This window comes from Bos indicus, chromosome 21, assembly GCF_029378745.1.
Source record: "Bos indicus isolate NIAB-ARS_2022 breed Sahiwal x Tharparkar chromosome 21, NIAB-ARS_B.indTharparkar_mat_pri_1.0, whole genome shotgun sequence".
Taxonomy (NCBI): Eukaryota; Metazoa; Chordata; class Mammalia; order Artiodactyla; family Bovidae; genus Bos; species Bos indicus.
The window spans coordinates 43,493,482-43,512,864 of NC_091780.1; the positions used below are offsets into that span (position 1 = coordinate 43,493,482).

Sequence of the window (19,383 nt, forward strand, 5' to 3'; positions counted from 1 at the left end):
AATATAAAACATCACTCTTCTTTTTTCCCTTTTTTTGGAAACAGTAGTTAATTTTTACAATGAAAAGTGTTATGTTAACATGTAATGAGTATTATTTTTTAAATGAACTAATAAGAAAAATTTGCATATATGTGTTAATTTTGACTACATTAAATATTGATAGATGTGATATACATAATCCAAAGCTCTTTGAGTGGCCTCCAAATGTTTAGGAGTTAAAAGAGACTTGAGACAAAAATGTTTGTGAATCATCGTTCCAAGGAACACTCTGGTGAAAGATTATAGTTATCCTTACCCTTATTAACTTCAAAAGATTGGAAATAAAACTGACATATTTGTTTCCAATAATAACCAGTACAATAGCAAATCTGTAATCCACTATTTTATGTCTAAGCATATCTTTTAAAGAATCTTTATTTAATGTTCTTTAATCAAAAATTGTTTATAATATGAAAGTTGATAACAATTGTTGTTGAGAACCATACCAACCGGATATATTTCTTATAACAAGAATGATGGATAGGATAGTGCACTGCATACTTTTTTTCAGTTTTCTTTAAAAATTGTTTTATTTTATACTGAAGAATAGTTGATTTACAATGTTATGGTAGTTTCAGGTATATGGCAAAGTGATTCAGTTATACCTATACATATATCTATTCCTTTGCAGATTCTTTTCTTATATAAGTTATTACATAGTATTGAGTATAGTTTCCTGCGCTATGCAGTGGATCTTGTTGATGATCTATTTTATATACAGTAGTGTATATATGTTAATCCCAACTCCTAATTTATCCCTCTCCCAACACCTTTCCCCTTTTGTAACTGTAAGTTGTTTTCTGTGAGTCTGTTTCTGTTTTATAAATAAGTTCATTCATATCATGTCTTTTAGATTTCACATATAAATGATATCATATGGCATTTGTCTTTGTCTGGCTTACTTCACTTACTATGATAATCTCTAGGTCCTATACATTTTGCATATGATCAACGTCAGAGGTTATCTTCCCTTTGTGTAATGCTAAATTTTAGGACTCTAGGAAAAGTGCACTGGACTTTCGGAAATGCTTGCAGTATTTCTATCTGGTGTCTTTCTTGACTTTGATCAACAAAGTTAGTCACTTAGAATTGCAGGTGTCTTGTAGAAGAATTTAAAATAAATAGACTTATCAACATTCATAAACAGAGCATGAAAGTATTTCAATACTTACATGGGTAACTTTCAAGACCTTTCTTATCTCCAAAGAAGAGAACTTGGGAGAGATCTTAAGAGACTGTCCCCATGGTGATGACTACCTTTCATGGAGTAATGAACTGTACTAAGTGCTTCATGCACTTTATGTCATTTAAACCCTACCACAATCCTTTGAGAACTACATATATTACAAAGAAAGGAGCAGAGGCTTGGTGAAAATAAAGAAATTGCTTGAAGTCACCCAGCTTGCAAATGGTAGAACTGTAATCAAACCCGGAGTGCAAACCCATATATATAATTTGGCTGCACCAGGTCTTGCAGTATGTGGAATCTTTAGTTCTGGTATGCAGATTCCCAGTTGTGGCATGTAGGATCTAGTTCCCTGACTAAAGATCAAACCCAAGCCTCCTGCCTTGGGAGCATGGAGTCTTAGCCACTGGACCACCAGGGAAGTCCCCCGAAGTGCATGATTTTTACCCCCAGCTCCTGACTGCATTTTATTTCTCGGCTCATCTGGTTCAAGGCCCAATCTCCCATGCCATTTTTGTACACTTTATGTAAATCTGTTGTTGCCCTTAGGACACTTTATTTATTTATATATTTATTTCTTTATATATTTACTTCTGCTAATAAACTCTTAACCCCCTGAAGGAAGGAATGGTCCCTGAAACCCCACCATGCAAAGCAAATCCATTTTTGCTGGCCTGAATGAATACCAGGTTAAGTAGTAGAATCTAAGAGAGCTTAAAGAACTTGCCCTTCACTGTTTCATCAGTGTATAGCAAAGTTGGGATCTAAAGTTAGACCTCCCAACTTACCTCTATCTTAAACACTGCAGGCCAGGCCAGTGGTTCTAAAATATGATGTGGGGACCAATTGTATCACCTAGGAATTTGTTAGAAGTGCAAATTATTATTAATAATATTAGCCCCACCCCAAATCCTACTGATGAGCTTGTAAAGGGAAGGCCCAGAATTTTGTGCTTTAATAAGCCCTTCTTGCGATTCTGGTATATGTTCAAGTTTGAGAATCACTCCTCTAGGTGAAGAGACATAACAGTTTAATAAAAAGAGAGTGGTTGACATAGCATTTGTCATTGTAGTCTTGTCTGATTCTTTGCAACCCCATGGACTGCAGCATGCCAGGCTTCCCTGTCCTTCACCATCTCCAGGAGCTTGCCAAACTCATGTCCATGGAGTTGGTGATGCCATCCAACCATCTCATCCTCAAGACATGATAATTTAATAAAAACAGAGTGGTTTACACAGCATGGAGTGTAATAAAACTGTTTGATTTGCTATGTGGTTAGGTTTATAAAATATCCCGTCCTACTGAAAATTAAAAAGTCAAGTAAAAACTCATCTAGTATGGTTATTTTCATTAAAACAAAAATCCAAAGCAATTAGTCACTCCTTGAATCAAGCATGCAATGAATTAATATTTTTGCAATTAATGAGAAAATTAAGTGAAGAAAAGAGTCTATTGGCTATTTGAGTATACCTACCTGGAGGAATCAAGCTGAACAGAAATAAAATTTGCAGTTAGCACTAGGCATAATTTTCACTGGAACAGAAAGTAGCATGTTGCTGTTGGACTTGAAGTACAAGTCCCAACTTACATCTTAGTGGGTCCTTCCAAGTTCTAATTATGTTGACAGTCATAGAAGAAGCAAACTGGAACCAGCATTTGACACTCCTTTGTCATCCCAGGTAGATTTAAAATCAATCGTCTCCTAAAAATTAGAGATATTTCAGCTCCAAAATCAAATCCTTGATCATGAAAAAATAAGAGCAGCTTTTGAGATTGTTGTTTAAAGACAAATTAGTCTTTTAAATATGTTGAGACAATTTAGTTATTTTGCATGTAAGTCTAAGTTTAGCTTTAGTTAGATTCTATTGATTTGCACATGCTTTGGAATAATATCTCCACAATGTGTGAATATTCTAACTTAAAAAAAAATGGATTTGAGACCCTTTCTCACTCACATTAAAAAAAAAAAAATTTCTCTTCTACTGCCTGCTGCTGAATTCAGAAAACAGCTAAAGGATTTTTTTTTTCTCTTTTAACTAAACTACTTCTTTTTCTAGCTAATATTTATAAAGTTCTCTAAGAATTAGTTAAGCCTAATAGTTAGAAATAGTATTTGATAAAGGCGGTAGTAATATTGAAAGGCCCAATCTCCCATGCCACTTTTATACACTTTATGTAAATCTTCAGTGCTCTCCTTATAGAGGTTATCAATGGACATACATATATGATAAATAATGATTTATTAGATATTCTCAATTCCTTAGTTTCTCCCCTGTAATATCAAGAAAGTCATTATTGTGAAGTTTATGTTATTTTTCTCTCCCCTGACATAGTTTTGCTTTTGACTGGATTAGGGGACATATTAATAGCATGGAAAATTTAGTATTAAGAGCTTGAATTCAATTTCAATTGAGGAGCAGAGGTGGAAAAATTTTTAAATCAAATGTTTACCCCCTCTACATAAGATAAAATCTCCTTCCCATGAAATGGGGGGACCTTAATTTTAATCCATAGCTTTTCCTACCATTAAGCCTTATGTCTCAGATTGTTATAGACCATTTCACATTTTTTTTTAATGGGAAAACAAATAAACAAAAAAACCCTACTGAAGCATGATCCCTGCAATAAAACACTTAGCATTTCAGAGTAAAGCATTTCCTACCTTATTCATTACATATGACATTTTCATTCTATTTATTTTTTTTATCTTATTCTGGTCTCTGTGTACTATTTTATTTCTCCTTAAACACCTGACTAGAGTAAAGCAAAAATTAGATACAATAAAGCTTTGTAGTTCTTCTCTCCTACCTGTCATTGGCAGCTTCTGACAGCCAATAATGAAAAGTCAAAGTCAAACCATTTAACTCTAAGTAAATGGAAATGAATTTCCAGAGAATAGATATTTTTATCATATGAGCAAAAGGCACAGTTGTACACTGACAACAAGGATAAAGATGTAAATATGTAATTGTGGTAGCTGTGTGTATATCATATGTATGTATTCAGAGTTAAAACATCATAAACTCCTCTTCTACATCTCAACATAACCTGATATGTACATTTTAGGTGGGGGAAGGGGGATGTACAATGAGAAAGTATACAGTTTAATGTTAACTGGAGCCCTTTGGGTTGGAATAGTGCCAAAGCAACTTTCAAAATATTTCAAAACAGCTGCCAGCATGTAAAGATTTTAACTGAAAGAGTAATGAAATCTGAATTACTAATGAGGGAATAAACATATTTTGCTTAAGGTCCTTAATGAACATAAAGATAAGAAGATCCAATAAGGAATTTGTCTCTCATGCATGCAAACCAAACTTCCAAATTTTTACATGTAAAGACAAAAACAGTGAAACAGACTTATCACATACATCCTAAAGTAACATACTGTGCAAGTCTTCTTTGCATAGTCTGTTTATTTCTATTTTAGAAAAGAAAGTTCCTGGAGGGCAGGAACCATATTAATTCTCTTAAATATGGATAGTTGAAAGCTTGGAACTTTGAAGTTGAATGTGCTCATTAAACTCTACTTTAATAGTATCAAGTATAATTGAAGTAGCTTCAGCATATCTCGTTTCAAATGTCCACCAGCAAATCTCACATCTTCTTTTGAGGGAGACAGGTTTGCCCTTTGGGCTTCCAGGAGAAACTTGCCCTCCAAGAAAGAAGGGAAGTGGGACCACATATTTCCAGACCAACTAGTCTGTAAAATAAGTAGTCAATAAAATATAATCGCCAGTCTTTTCTATTCATAGAATCAAAGATAAATTTAAAAAGAAGGATGATATGGTCTATAAATGCAACTCATTGATTGTGCAGAAAATATTTTAAAAGGGAAAATGTCTATTTTGGGCAAAGAGCATTTTACCGGTTTCTGGCACCTTGTAGCACATTTAAGGGCTGCCTGCTTATCCACCGGATCTAACCTGGAACATGGTATTACATACTGGAGTTAAACCATACATGGAAGCAGCTCTTACTGGCTGGGAACCACCTAGACGTCAGATGCCAGGCACAGGCAACACCCCCAATGGGCCAATAATTCAGACATGCTATTATATTGAAAGCCACTGTCTGCATATATGTGCCTTTTAAGCCTCATTGGTCAGCCCTTAACTGGACTTCATTTGCCTACAGGACTGCTGGCCTTGACCTTACGCAGTCAGAGAAGGAGAACTTTTCTCAACCCCTAGAACATTCTTGACCTCGCGATTATTAGCGCAAACTCCCATTTCTTTTCATAGGAAAGCTTGCGCTGAGCCAAGGGGTGGTATTAGAGATCTCTTCTCACCCAGCCCTGAGGATGAGAGGTGGGGTGGGGAGAGCCCGGAAACTGGAGTCCACTCGAAAGGCCTGGCCCGGCCGCAGTGCTCCTGGTGGGAAGAGGCCCTCCCACGTCTGTGACCTGACCCCTCCCCGGTGGCTTTCCACCTACCCCTGTGCACCTGCCCTCTCAATAGAGCCCCGACTCGCGCCGGTTCAGTGACTTCGTGTTTGGCCACTGCACAAGTAACTGTTAATAGCTCTGAATGAAATGCCTTTAAACTAGGAAAAGGCCCTCTTCCTAGGAAGGAGGTAGACAGGACCTCGGTTAGATCTTCAACTAACTCGTCACGCCACAGATGCTCATTACGATTCTTTTTACGTGCAACATGTGGGGGACGAAGCAGTTTCATATCTCCTGGTATTATCTGCAGTCCAAAGCATTTTCTTTGAGAGGAAAATGGAAACGCAGCTGCGCCGTGGGCCCGGCCAGCCAGAGCTGGGGCTCCCTCCCTCTGTCTCCCTGCGGCTGCCGGGCTCGGGCGGCTCCTCCGGAAACTGACTCGGGTTAGGGGAGCAAAGAGGTTGCGCCGCCAGCGCGGGACGCTGCCCGGGCGCGGGCCGGTCTTTGTGCCGCTGGGCTGTTTTCCCGGAGTCACGAGGATGGAAGGGGAGCCCAGGTCTGCGGCCAGGGCAGGCGTCTGGCCCCCAGACCTGGTGCGGGGACGCAGGGCCCGGCAGTCTCTACCACTCTCGTCCTTGGCAACTTCTGGCCAATCGGCCCAGCCCCTCTGGGTCCCAGCGGCCGGCTGAGCCCCAGGCCCAAAGGGTTAAGCAGGTGCCTCGCCCGGCGAGGCGCTATTGGCCGAGGGTCGGGCGGCGCGGCCGCGGCCACCACGCTCCGCCGAGCCCAAGTTGTGTTCGCGCGGCGGGCGCGGCGGCCAGTCGTTCCCCCAGCTGCCAGGCCCGGGCCTTTGCGCGCGGGGCGAAGAGTCGAGAGAATGAGATGGGGGAAACCAACAGCAATACCAGCAAAGCGTCCTGGGGGTAGGGGCGCGCCAGAGGAGGGGAGCCCACGCCCCGCGTTGCTCAGGGGCTGCACCCTCCGCCAGGCAACTCCGGTCCAGTTTCGCGATCCGGAAGGAAGAAGGAGGAAGTGGGGCCACGCGGGGGTCCCAGGCGGGGGGTGGGGGTAGCCATTCACTCCTCACTGTCCCCACCCATTATACAGGCGAGAAGGAGTGCAAGTTGTCATTAAAAAGGCGCGCCCAAACCACGGCATCCCGCCTTACCCCCTAAAGAAACACTGATGTAACAATGTGGAGAAGTAACTGGAAGGCACGAGAAAATAAATGCACGTGTTTTCTCTTTTTGTTTCCCTGGTGGTTGGAATTTGCAGAGTTCGCCCCAGCTGTGGCTGCTAATTTATTCGTTTCATCGTTTGAAAGGGGCGTATAGAGACGGATCACCAGGGGCACAACCGGCTCCCTTTAGCTGGACCTACAGTCCCCACCTCACAAGTTTGTCCAAGACCAACATGCCCGCCCACCAGGAGCGAGGAGAGTCCCTTCTTATGAAGGGTTGAACAAACTCTCCGTTGCACAAAAGCGCCCCCCCCCCTTCCTCCTTTGCACACCATCCCTCCTTGATAAGCATCAAGTTCTCCAGTAGTCCAACTTGCAGTTGGCAACCCTCGCGCTGCCTAGCGTACAGAAGACCGGTAGAGTGAGGGGTCCTGTCCGGGAGGGGAGAATCTGCGCCCCCATTCCTGCACACGCGGGCTGGAGTCCAGGTTACTGGAAGCCGTGGGAGGCGCGAGCCTGCCTGGATGGTGGTTATTTCTCTAGAGAAAAGAGGGGGAGAGCGCGCGCTCGTCTTACACTTTGGGTCGGAAGTGCGCGGTGTGTGTGTGTGTGTGTGTGTGTGTGTGTGTGTGTGTTGAGGGGGCGGGAAAGAAAGGCACCCTCCGCTCGCAGCCCGTCATTCCCTTGCACCGGCCAAGTCCTCTCCAAGCCTCCCGGTGCATCCTTCCTCCGCCACCCCCTCCCCTTTTTCCCTCAGCTGGGCTCGCGCGGCGCAGCCCGAGCAGCCAGTGAGAGCAACATCCTGGAAAGAGGGGGGGAGCACCACCGCCCCCCAAAAGGGAAAAAAAGGCCCCACCCTGACACGTTTTGCTGTTTGCAAGTCCCTCGCACGCCGCCCCCCCCGCACCTCCTCCTCGCGCTTGCGGCACCCCCCCCACCCCAGCCCGCTGCGCGCACATCAAAGCGCCTCTCCGCCGCGCACAGTGGCCGCGGCTCACTAATGGGATTGCAGGCTGGTGCCTGGCTCCGCTGCTGCCGCCGCCGCTGCTCGCGCTGCTGCTGCTGCCGCCGCCCGAGCCCCAGCCCGAGCCCCCGCCAGCCCGAGCCCAGAGCCGCCGCGCCCGGGGGCCGAAGCCGCGGCGATGATCCGAATATTTCCGGATTTCAGCGTGCAGGTGACGGCCGCGGCGGCCGGCGGAGCGGCCGCGGGGGTGCCGGCCGGCGCGGGCATGGGGAGGGCCGGCGCCGCGGCCAACGGCACCCCGCAGAACGTCCAGGGCATCACCTCCTACCAGCAGCGGTGAGTAGTCCCGCCTGGGCTGGGATAGTGTCCCCCGCTCCGGGGTGCTGGGGTGGGACTCACTTTGCCTCTTGTTTTAGGCGTTACAACACACATGCACATCGCCAGGGCTCACTTTGCTTGCCCCTCGTTCTATAGATAAGACAGAAAAAAATAATCATTCACAATTCAGACTGAAAGGCACTTAGTGTACCGGCGAAGTCGAATCACCCTGTGCGTTCTGCATGGCCCTAGATCCAGAGTCTCAGCCCCGCGTAGCCAAGGAGTTAGAGCGAAGTCTGAGACACAGCACAAGGTGCTTTTGCAAAGTTTTGGGATCCTTGTCCCCTTCGGCGGAATTTTCTCAATGCTTCTGCCGGGTGCGGACCCGAGCGGACGGGCAGCCAGGGGGGCAGTTGATCACCTGAGGCTGATTGATCATTTGTTTCCAAACAGAATGGGAACGGTTTTCAGGAGAAGCTGTAGACTTGCAATTCTACATAATAGTGTTATCTTGTCACCTGTTACTACAGGGAAATAGAGCAAGAAATCCGAGTCTCCTTGGCGCTGTTAAGTATTCATTTTAAACGTATTATAATGCAAATGATAAGATTCAGAGATACAAGTTAGGAAGCAAATTTTACAAAGTTAGGTTAGATAGTAAGAAGGAAGTTTTCAAGTATTTCTTGTTTGCATTTCTTTCAAACATTTATAGATTAAAAAAAAATTATGGGTGTGACATTGAAATAGGAAACATCATTTGATTCAATTAGGAAAGAAAGGGGGAAGATATTACCACCAGCACCACCAACAGCCCTAGAACCCTGAAGTTTTTCCTTAAGGACAACTTGCGATGTTTCAAGATTTTATCAAAAATGTAATCCACAAAAATGTGCTGAGAAAAACTAACAATGTAGTATGAAAGGTAAGCTTCCCATTTGTGGGATTCAGTTTTAGAAGAGATGGGAGGGAAAAAAAAGAACACATGAAAGTGTGAAATTAAATATTTGTGTTTCCCAGATTGCACACGATTAAACATCTGAGAGATTTGCCAATGGCATTTAACTTAAAATATACACAATGCATAATTCAAATAAGAGCTCCTATTTTTACCTTGTATTTCAAACTTCATTGATTTGGGAACCTTTGATTTGAACCAACAGTGTTTAAACTGAAAAGGTTAAGATAATCTATCACTGCCATATTTTGTGCCTTCTAACCAATGGCTCAGCGACCAGAGCAGGTTTTGCATAATACACTGAATGTTTTCCAAGTTGATGCCCTGTATTGCATATATTCTGTAGAGGACTTCATTATATGCTCTGAGTATTGTCAGAAGTTTTAAAAAGAGAGTCTTAAAAATAAGTCAAAAAGAGACTATTCCTTGTTAAAGAGATTTTAAAATTTATTTTAGTCTTGTTTTAGTTCAGTGATTACAAGAACCTTTAATACAAAAGATCTGGGAATTTTTCAAACATAAAGGACCAGGAAAGAATTAGATTTTCCTTCTCATGATTCAGGTATAGTTTTTTTTTTTTTTTGTCACTTATAAAACATTTAAATGACAATAGAATACATCGGTCACTTTAGGAAGTGCAGGCAGTAGTCACAATAGTGTGGTCTCTGAAGTAGGGAGTCAAGGGTCAGAAATGTCAGAAGGCCTTTGGACGATTTCAGGGAACTCTGGGGAACTTCAAGTAACCCTTAAGATATGAACTGGGCATAAGAAGTGGTCATGAATTTCCAGCTTTTATGTTTATTCTCTGAGTGTTGGTGTGTTACCATGAAGATCTTCCCAGGGCTAATTGTCCTGCCAGTCAGGAGCACCCAAGGGTAGTCCTCCATGGTCCCCTACTCTGACCCTGAAAGTGCTGCAATGCTTCCACCTTCATCTTTGAATTGGGGCCACTTTATCAAGTCTCTGAATCCCACTGCAGTTCTAAAGATTAAAGCTTTAAAAAGAATCAACTCTAAACTTTAGCCTGTGGGATGTCCTGTTCCCTTCTCTTTTTTTATGTTCTCTCATGTTGACAGAAGAGAAGGTGCTAGCTGTGAAAAATGTAGCTCTCCATTTCATTACTCAGATATGACAACACCTGTTACTACTTTTAATTTTAGTTAATTTGGGGACAGGGGGATGAGTCATGTGGGAGGGCTAGAAGGTTATTGGCATGGTTTTAGTCACAAGTCCCCTGTCCTCTGGAATTTTATTGGGAATGTGGGCCACCTACTTGTTAGGCAGTAGGGGCTGTGAAGGGTAGACTTTAGTTTCCACCTCAAGACCTGGATATGTCTGTTATATATAATAAATGGTAACATCATTTTACAAAAAAAAAAATGCATTAACTTCCTTCGGAGAGTTTGATGAGGAAGTGACAGGCATAAGGGGGTTTTCAAGCAAAGAGTCACCTGTTGGGAGAATACAAGCTTCTCTCATTTGTCATTTTTTGGTAGAAACGCCCTAAGCTGACTGTCTTGCAGCCAGAACTTCCAAGCAGGCAACTTTTCCCTCTGTCTTCCAGCCCATATATATTTTGTACTTTATACTCTCCACTTCATTTTTCAATCACTCTCATCTTCTCCTACCTGTAGAGTGTACTCCAAAGAGAACTCAAACATCATCATGCAGATTAAACACGTCTGCCACGAAAAACACTTAGGTTTTCCAAGTTTCTGACTCTCAGCCCCACTATACTGAAATGGTAGCACTGAGAGTCTGTTTTTTCTTAAGTTTAAAGTAAAATGCAAAGCATTTTCTTAAGTTTAAAGTAAAATGCAAAGCCTCTCCTAGAATTGATGTTTTCCGTCTGGCTGTCATTTATTCAGAGTAGAAATACTTTGGGAGTCCTTTCTACTTTCCTGGGTGACACATGACTGATCCAAGTCTCTGCCTAAAAAGCTGCCCACATCGTGCAGAGCGGTTTAGTGGAGAAAAATCTCTGACCAAGTGCCACCTAGGCAATAAGATTCCAGCACTGGCCCTGCACCGAGTGGCCCTTTCTCTAGGCCTCTCTGAGCTGTAAGATAAGGAGGCGGCTGGGCTGGATCCCGGAGGGCCCGAAGTCCGATCTGGTCCCAGGTGCCCAGTCGGGAGAAGCGTTTTATCTAACGGCGTTTAAACTCCTGGGGATTCACTTGTGAACCCTGGGGTCTGCACACTTGATACCTGCGTGAATAATGCAGATTGCTCCGGGCTTGGAAATGCTGCTGAGAGAGCCCGAGCCACAAGGTAGCCTGTGCCGCCGCTCCGCCCGCCCAGAGGGGCTCTCCGGGCCTCTCCGCCCGCGCACCCCACCCGCTTGTCCCCGAAGGCGCGCCCGGGACGCCGCGTTGCCTTGCCCGCTGCCGTGGGCCTCCCAGTTCCTCTCTCTCTTGTTTCTTTCCTCCTGGCCGCGATACTCCAGAGAAGGGAAGTGTTCGAAACTGCAACTGAGTGGCGTTGTTGCGCCGGCAGCCGAGCTTCCCAGTCCCCCAACGAGAGAGAGAGGAGAGAGAGAGACACGGAGAGAGGGAGAGAGAGAGCGCGCGAGAAGGGGGGGGTGTGTGTCTGCGTGCGAGAGAGCGCTCTGGAGCAAAGCAGCTGGAAAATGCCCAGAAATACTTTCACAGCGGTCAAGCTGGGAACCCCCCGCGCTTCCTCCCCTGCTCCCCGCCCCTCCCTGCCTAGGGCCCCCCACCGCCCCCCGCCGGGAGGGTGTGTGCCCCACCTGCCACCCGGCCGGCTCGGGGTGGCGGCGGCGGGGGTGACGGCGGGGGGTGTGGCGGCGTGCGAGGGCGAGAACCCTGAGGCGGTGGCGGCGGGGCCCTGGGCCGGGCTGCCCGCGGGGCCGCGCGGCCGCCTTCCCCCCTGCGCCCCCCCCGCGCCGCCGCCTCCCCCTCCTCCTCCGCCGCCGCCGCCGGTCGCCTGTCTCCGCGCCGGGCATGTCTCGGGAGCCGGAGCGGCCCGGGCCGCGGGGGCTCTGCGACGCATGGACGGCGGCGGCGGCGCCCGGAGAGCAGGGGGAGGAGAAGGCGCAGGCGGCGGAGGAGGCGGCGACCTGCAGCGAGAGGCACCGGCGGCGCGAGGGGACGGCCGGCTGCCGGCTAGGCTCCGGCCCCTCTACTTTTCCGTAGCCTCCCCGCCTCAGCAGCACGGCCGCCGCCGCCGCCGCCGCCGCCACGGCCACGGCCGCCGCCCGCCCGGCCGCCGCTGAGCGCAGCGCACGCCCGCACTCACTCCCGCCATCCCACGCACACGCACACCCCCCGCCCTCCCCACGCCCCCCGCCCCGGGAGTGGGGAGAGAGGCAAAAAGTAAGAGAGGAAAAAAAATAGCAGGAAGATGGCGCCCACCAAGCCCAGCTTTCAGCAGGATCCTTCCAGGCGAGAACGGTAACACTTTTCTGTTTATTGAACCTGCCGCCGGGGCGGCCGCTCCCGCCGCCGCCGCTGCCGCCTCCGCCGAGGTGGCGGGCCCCGCTCCGCAGCCCGCCTCCTGGGCCGCGAGCCCGCGGGAACCCGGTCTGCGGGCAGGCGGCTCCGCGGTCCCCGCGCGCATTGTCCGCCCGCGGCGGCTGCGGCAGAGAGCGGGCTCTCCGGCGGCGGCGGCGGCGGCGGCGCCAGGCTCTCCGAGCGGTCGCACCTCCTCGGCTCGGCGAATGGAGTGACTCGTTGACAGAAAAAAAAAGAAAAAAAAAAAAAGAAAAAGCAGAAAAAAGAAAGAAAAAAGAAAAAGAGAGAAACAAAAACGAAGGGGCTGCCGTGTGGCGGGGAGCAACGGTGCGGGTGGGGGGGCCGGGGGATCCCCGGGGCCGCCGCAGGTCCCTTGGCAGCTGCTCTCTAGGAAGGAATGAGGCTGGGGAGGGGGAGGGCAGGCTGGCGAGCAGGGGAGGAGGAGGAGGAGGAGGAGGAGGCCGGGGGCGGGGAGCGCGGAGCTCGCGCCAGGCCCGGACGGTGTCGCGGAGGGGCTTGTCTCCGCGCGGAGCCACTAGGCCGGGCCGGGCGGAGAGAGGCGCGCGGCCGCCTCCCCGCCGCCCGGGCTGCCGCCCCCAGCCTCGTCAACTTGTGGGTCTCCTGCTTTTGCCCTCTGTTCTCCTCCACTGCCCTCCTATTCACTCTCTTCTTCCACACCGCCCCCCCCCACCCCCTCACCCCCGAGGAAAAAAAGAAGAAAACCCTTCAGTCCCAATGAGCCAGCCAACAGCGAGATCCAAAATGTGCCAACAGTTGGAACATCTCTGTCCCGTTAGTTACTGTTTGCGGATCTGTGTTTTAAAAAGTTCCAGGGGAGAATTGCATATCCAGGCAGGGAGCTCAGCCGAGCATGTCTGTTTGAAGTTAGTTACACCGAAGCCAAAAGGGAAAGGGAGTTTGTCTTCACAATTTCCTTAACTGTCCTACGTGAGTGGCATTGTTAGATTTCAGAGTAACTAAGCACCCCTCCGCCCCACGTGGTTTTTCCCTCCTGCTGTCCACCCAGCCTACTTTGTTTGGACTCCTATTTGCTATTAATTGGCAGCGTTAATGACATTAATTGCATATAGCATATTGGTTTGAGCAAAGTGAATCTCTCTGTGTGTCTCAGAAGAGGAAATGCTCAGTGGGAAGTATGAAATGTTACCCATTGATTCCTGAGGAAAACAAATGCGGTTAGATGTGTCCACCCCCCGCCCCCGGCCCCCAACCAGCGATGTTTACTTTCCTCACAGGCTTAAGTGAACTTGAAAAGATGAGGGAAGTCCATAGTAGCAAGATTTAATTGTTTTGACGTGGGCAGTTTTATTTTTGATACAACATAGCATTAACCTGTAGTTTCCATCGAGTTGTTAAGGAGATATTTAAACAAGCTATTCCCTTAGAAAGCTTCACTTGCACTATTGCTTGTTTCCTTTATTCAGTAGGGACCGCAGAATTGTCAGGATTAAGGAAATAATTTCAAGTAGATACTTAAATGACTCATTCTAAACTCTAGCTAATTTCTGTATAAATCATGTACCTGGGAGTAAATCATACACAGTTCAGCTTTTAAAGATGTTAAAGATGGTTAGCATTAACTACCTGACAACTCATAAAGCTAAAACGAACATTTAGTCTTAAGTGTTTTATGAGAATTCACATATTAAGTACTTTACTTTTGCAGGTAAAAAAATTGCTTTTCAGAGCATTTGTGCAAAGCTTTTAATAATTATTTCGAATTTAACATGGTGATGAATACTTCTCGAAGTCAAAAGTTTATAATTGATTTCCTCCCTTCTTTCCTTTTCTTTGCCGCCTTCTTCCCTAGTTCTCTGGTAGTAAATGTATTTACTGGGATGGCCCCAGTAATCTCTCCAGCAGAGGCCTATTTGTGTGCCATTTTGGGAATTTCTCTGAGATAGGAATCTTGAAGATAGAATTAATTTCTAGAGGAAACTTCATAGCCTGTGCATGAGCGCGTTCTTTATCACCTGTCTCCATTTGGCATTCGAAGAAGGTAAATCAAAGTACGCGATTTGTTATTCTGCTCCACTTGAGAGCTGAACTAAATAACACTTGGTCTGAAATTCTGATTGAAGTTGTAGGAGGATATACTGTATTTAATTTAATGCCCTTTAATAGCATCTTCTTGTTCAGCTCGGATGCTGTCATTTTAAAGGTTGGATCTGAGAAGGTTTAACCTGTAGGGAGAGGGAGGAGTACTAAGGAGGTAGGGGCAGAAGGAGTGATACAGAGGAAAGGAAGAAAGGAGTTATAAACTAAATGTTTCAAACAGTAATAACCACAAACTTGGCCCATTATCCAAACAGTTGTTTTGTGCCCCGAGGGTTCACTTTGTTATTAGGGTTTTAAATGCTCTTAACACTTTTAAGTGTAAACATTACACATGTTCCTTGATTTGGTTTTGTAATGAGAAATGGGAAATCAGAGGATTGGTTCAGGAGGGGGTGTTTTTCATAGTTACTTGCTCAACTAAGTAGTCATTTTACCTTTATGTGGACTTTGTGCCTGGAACTTGTTGGTTAGTAGTGTGATTTCTCTGTAACAGTTGAACAGAAATACGTTTACAAAAGATGGTTTTCTGTGGACATGCTTTAAGTGACCTCCTCCCATTTACTTAAAACATGGTTTCCAAATCATTGATTTCTTGAAGGCTTTTATGGACACTATCTCTATTGTTTTTCACATATACCAGTATCAAAACTTGTAGAGAAAAAAAAAAAAACCTTTTGAATTGTCTTGTTGTTTAGTTATGACATATCTGACCTGAGTTTAATAATACAGTACAAAAGTCATTTCCTCCTAATAATGTTTACAGAGTAAATTTTGGGAAAAGAAGTTTTTTCTTGATAATGTCTTATGTTATTATTTAGTATTCCTTAAATTCCTCTGACTCATACACGCAGAAAGTGTCTCTTTGGAGCCTGAAAGAACAAGTTGAAAACCTTGTGTATTAAAACTCATTTGATTAAAAACAAAACCAAACAACAATAACAAAAAAACTCCAGTAGGCTGCAAATTATATAGTACTACCACAGAGTTTTTCTACTATGTGGATGTAAAACCAAGAAAATTAGAAGTGTCAAGCATGTGATACGCCCATGCTGGTTTGCAAAGCATATTCCAGTAGCACAGGGCTTTTGGTTTAAAAAGTAAAGGTGGTGGTGGAGACTTTTTTGAAGGCATTTCTTTCTACAATGTAAGCTTAAACACAGAGTGATAAATGATGATATGTGTTGTCTAACACTTGCTTATATATAAATAGCTCCACAAGATTGCTTAAATGATAATCGAAAATATGAAATAGGATGGCCTTCATATCACAAGGCCAAGGGTCTACAAATGGAAAAACTGAAATAATGAAATATTTCCAAGGCAACAGACTGTCAACAAGAACTGTAATGCATGGGCATATCACAGAACCACCGGAGAGGATATTAGATTGTATAGCTCAGGAGCCAGGAGTTATAAAGACCTTTATTATGTAGGACCCTCCCACATTACAGCATCCTTTCCTATTTCCAATTTCTGATTTATAAATTGAGAGACACATAGCTACTTCAAATCTGTAATATGCCTGTTACTACATTTGATTTGTTATGAGCAAACTTGAATCCAACATTATTGGATGGTTTTGGTTAAAAAAAAAGTTACATGAGGTTTTTTTTTTTTTTTTTTTTTAAGCACCTAGTGGTATTATGAGTAAAGTTTTAGTCCCTGTGGTCTTTAAAAATATTCTTAAGAGTACGACTTTTATATTTGACTGAAAGTTGTGGGAAATTAATATCTTGTTCAGCAATGAGTTGGTAAGAATTATATTGCAATTTAAATTTGATGTACAAATTGGAACAGCCTGGTATTTTTGGCAATATGAAGTTTGAATTTTGCCCCAAATTCTTCTACACAGTTGTTGCTCCTACCTGCAATATATCTGTTTTATGGGAATGCCAGAATTTCCATAAACCTCTCAACTCTTTTGCTCCGGCCCAGATCTTAGTTTGGGATCCACTGGCATGTTAAAATTGCATCTGTCTGAAATGGGATCTGATGTCCAGGGTCCGCTGCTCTGTGGTGAGGTTTTCTATGACAGGGGGTTTCTATACTGTACATGCTTTTGTAAAGCAGTACTTTTTTTTTTTTTTTTTGAGGGGGGAAGATTTAGGCAGTGTAGCTTTTATTGAGTTATTTTTTAAGCTGTTGAGCTTTATATTTTGTAGGGTATTTGCAGGGGCTATGTCACAGAGATATCTAAATCACTTCTGATAATTTTTTTTCTAATAAATGTCCTTAAGTGCTTTACTATTAATAATGGCCCTTAGATAGTCTATTTTTGTTTTCTTATTTTTCCTGCGATTCCACTGATCCCCTTTCCTATGCAGAATGCCACTCACTAAAAGAAAATTAAACACACATGAGAGCAGAGCTGGCCCCTCCCCTGTTATGTTCACATGGCTACTTTTTCTGTATTATAGCATTCATCTCTTGAATTAATTTTTAAAAAAATTCTGCATGGCTCTTGGCTTAGAATTTAATTTCAAGTGTTTTATCAGCATTTCCTAATTGCATACAACGGATAAGGCTGATACCTAGTGGAAGGATTAGGCTGTTAAAATTTTTAGTTGTTCACGTGATTAAATATTAATTTAAAAATTTAAATGCTTCCCAAGTTGTACACATGGAATATGTAAAACTTTAAATATTGAAATCTGTACTATGACTAGCTAAGAACTTCCCAAATTTATGGGAAAATTCAGTTATGTTTGCTTTGCATTTAATGATGTTAGTGTTTTTATAGTAAATAGTGCCTGTTTTCTTTCTTACTTCCCCCGTCCCCCCCACAATTGGGCAGTGTAATAAACCAACTGTAACTGAATGGTATTTTTACTGCACTGGGCCCCATTAGTGTCAATAGGATGTTTGCACTAATAAGTTCGGTAGAACCTTACATAGAATAGTTTGCAGTGATATTAGTCAAAATGTAGTGCATAAGCAGGGCATGGCTTAGTAAGAGGAAAGTAACTGCTACTATAGCTGAAATTACTAGGGCACTGACAAGATTAAACAGCACTTGAAGTTGTCTGTATACATGTCTGAAACATAATGTTTTGATGAATTAATTGGCATACTTGTGGTCTCGTGTACAAAATCATGAGAGGCAAGGTGAAAATCACACATTGCCATTGTCCAAACTGCTCGTGGGCCTCAACTATAATTATTGATTGGTTTGTTCATTCAGCTTTATTTATTGAACCTCTGCAATGGACCGTCCTGACTTGTACCGGAGATAGTAGTGAATAATACACCCTGTAAGAGCAGTTGTTTTAGTTATAGACTTGTCCATATATTGGATATGTGGAATATTATCAAGAGCCAGAAAACAGCCTTTTCTGGAAGAGTAGAAAGTAGAGAATTCATGGACCTGTAAAGAAGGCTCCTTATCTCCTTTGACTTCTGTTAGCTTAGTGTTCTGGGGAGACAGGTATTCTGCTTGTAAAATATTGTAACTAAGGACTGTAAAATAATTAGAGGTTCTTGGGGGAAAAGAAAGAAAAGATGTTATATAATGTAAATGAACTAATAGCAAAAAAATTTAAAAGATCTTTGGGATTTTAAAATGAAAATGATCACATATGATAATAAAGATTTATTGGACATTACTTGTTTCAAAGTCCTTTGAAACAAATATTAAATATTTCCTAGTAATTTTCTCATTGGTTTCCCCACTGCCTTCCAAGGGAAGTGCTAATATCCCCATTTATGGATGAGAAAACAGAGGCATATTGTTCCCCAAGAAGGTGGTAGAGATTGAAATCAGGTTTGTCTTTGTAGAAATGTAGTACCTTAACTGCAATGTGGAGGGGCCCTGCGTTTTTCAAATTTTCTAGAGTCAGGGATTTCTGAGCCGGTGCCAGAGAGTTCTTACGGCAGAAAGACTGTGTGTGCTGAGCAGTGAACTAGATCTCTGCTTCTGGGTCCTTCATCAGATGTTTGGAGAAGTTCAGAAATACGGTGTTTATAAAGTGAGAGAAAGAATCAATGAATTATTCTCACTCTACCCATTAATATTCCGGTAGTTTTGTGGGCAAGCTCCACAGCTATTTGGGCTTCCCTTTTGGCTCAGCTGGTAAAGAGTCCGCCTGCAATGTGGGAGACCTGGGTTTGATCCCTGGGTTGGGAAGATTCCCTGGAGAAGGGAAAGGCTACCCACTCCAATATTCTGGCCTGGAGAATTCCATTGGACTGTATAGTCCATAGGGTTGCAAAGAGTTGGACACGACTGAGCAACTTTCACTTCCTTCCTTCCTTCCTTCCACAGCTATCTATATTTCGGGGCAGACTTTTCACTGAATGATTTCTGAAGAATCAGGTTGCCATGTACATAGGCCTCTTTGGTCTTAGACTGTGAAGTATTCCTGGACCTTTTCCACTCCTGTTATTCTTGCCTCAGCGTGTGTCACAGTTTAAAGACTACAGCCGAGACTTTTATTTTGGGATAGTTTTGCCACTGAATGGGTAAAGCATAATACACTTTACTGCCTGTGTTTCTGTATATTCTTTAGAAATGTATAAGGGTTTGTAGAAGTTGGCCTGTTGCCAAATTACCTGGCATTAAAATAATGACAGCAAGCATTTATATAGTACTGTGTACCAGGTACTGTTCTAAAGGCTTTACATATATTAATTAACTCATTTAATTAAAAACATGTTAAAAATGGACCACAGTAAATACATAAGTGATAAGTTATCATTTAGCTCCCCCCACTCTCTTCCTGGATGTTCACACACTTGTGACATTCAAGAAAGGAAAAGTCTTGATAACATTTTAATTTCTCTAATGCGGGGGGGGGGGGGGAGGG

At 44.2% G+C, this 19,383-nt stretch overlaps 1 protein-coding gene across 7 annotated transcripts in view; it reads left to right on the forward strand.

The window, feature by feature from the left end:
• Nucleotides 1-7,919: 7,919 nt before the first annotated feature.
• The window catches only part of NPAS3 (neuronal PAS domain protein 3), a 957,609-nt gene continuing 946,145 nt past the window's right edge, over nt 7,920-19,383 (forward strand). For 6 of the 7 annotated variants that reach the window (XM_070775448.1, XM_070775441.1, XM_070775442.1 and 3 more), the window contains exon 1: nt 7,920-8,092. In XM_070775448.1, the coding sequence (XP_070631549.1) occupies nt 7,935-8,092 (158 nt within the window). In that variant the 5' untranslated portion in view covers nt 7,920-7,934. Of the gene's footprint in view, nt 8,093-12,324; nt 12,443-19,383 lie in introns of those variants that run through there. The other variant, XM_070775447.1, reaches the window with a different exon arrangement.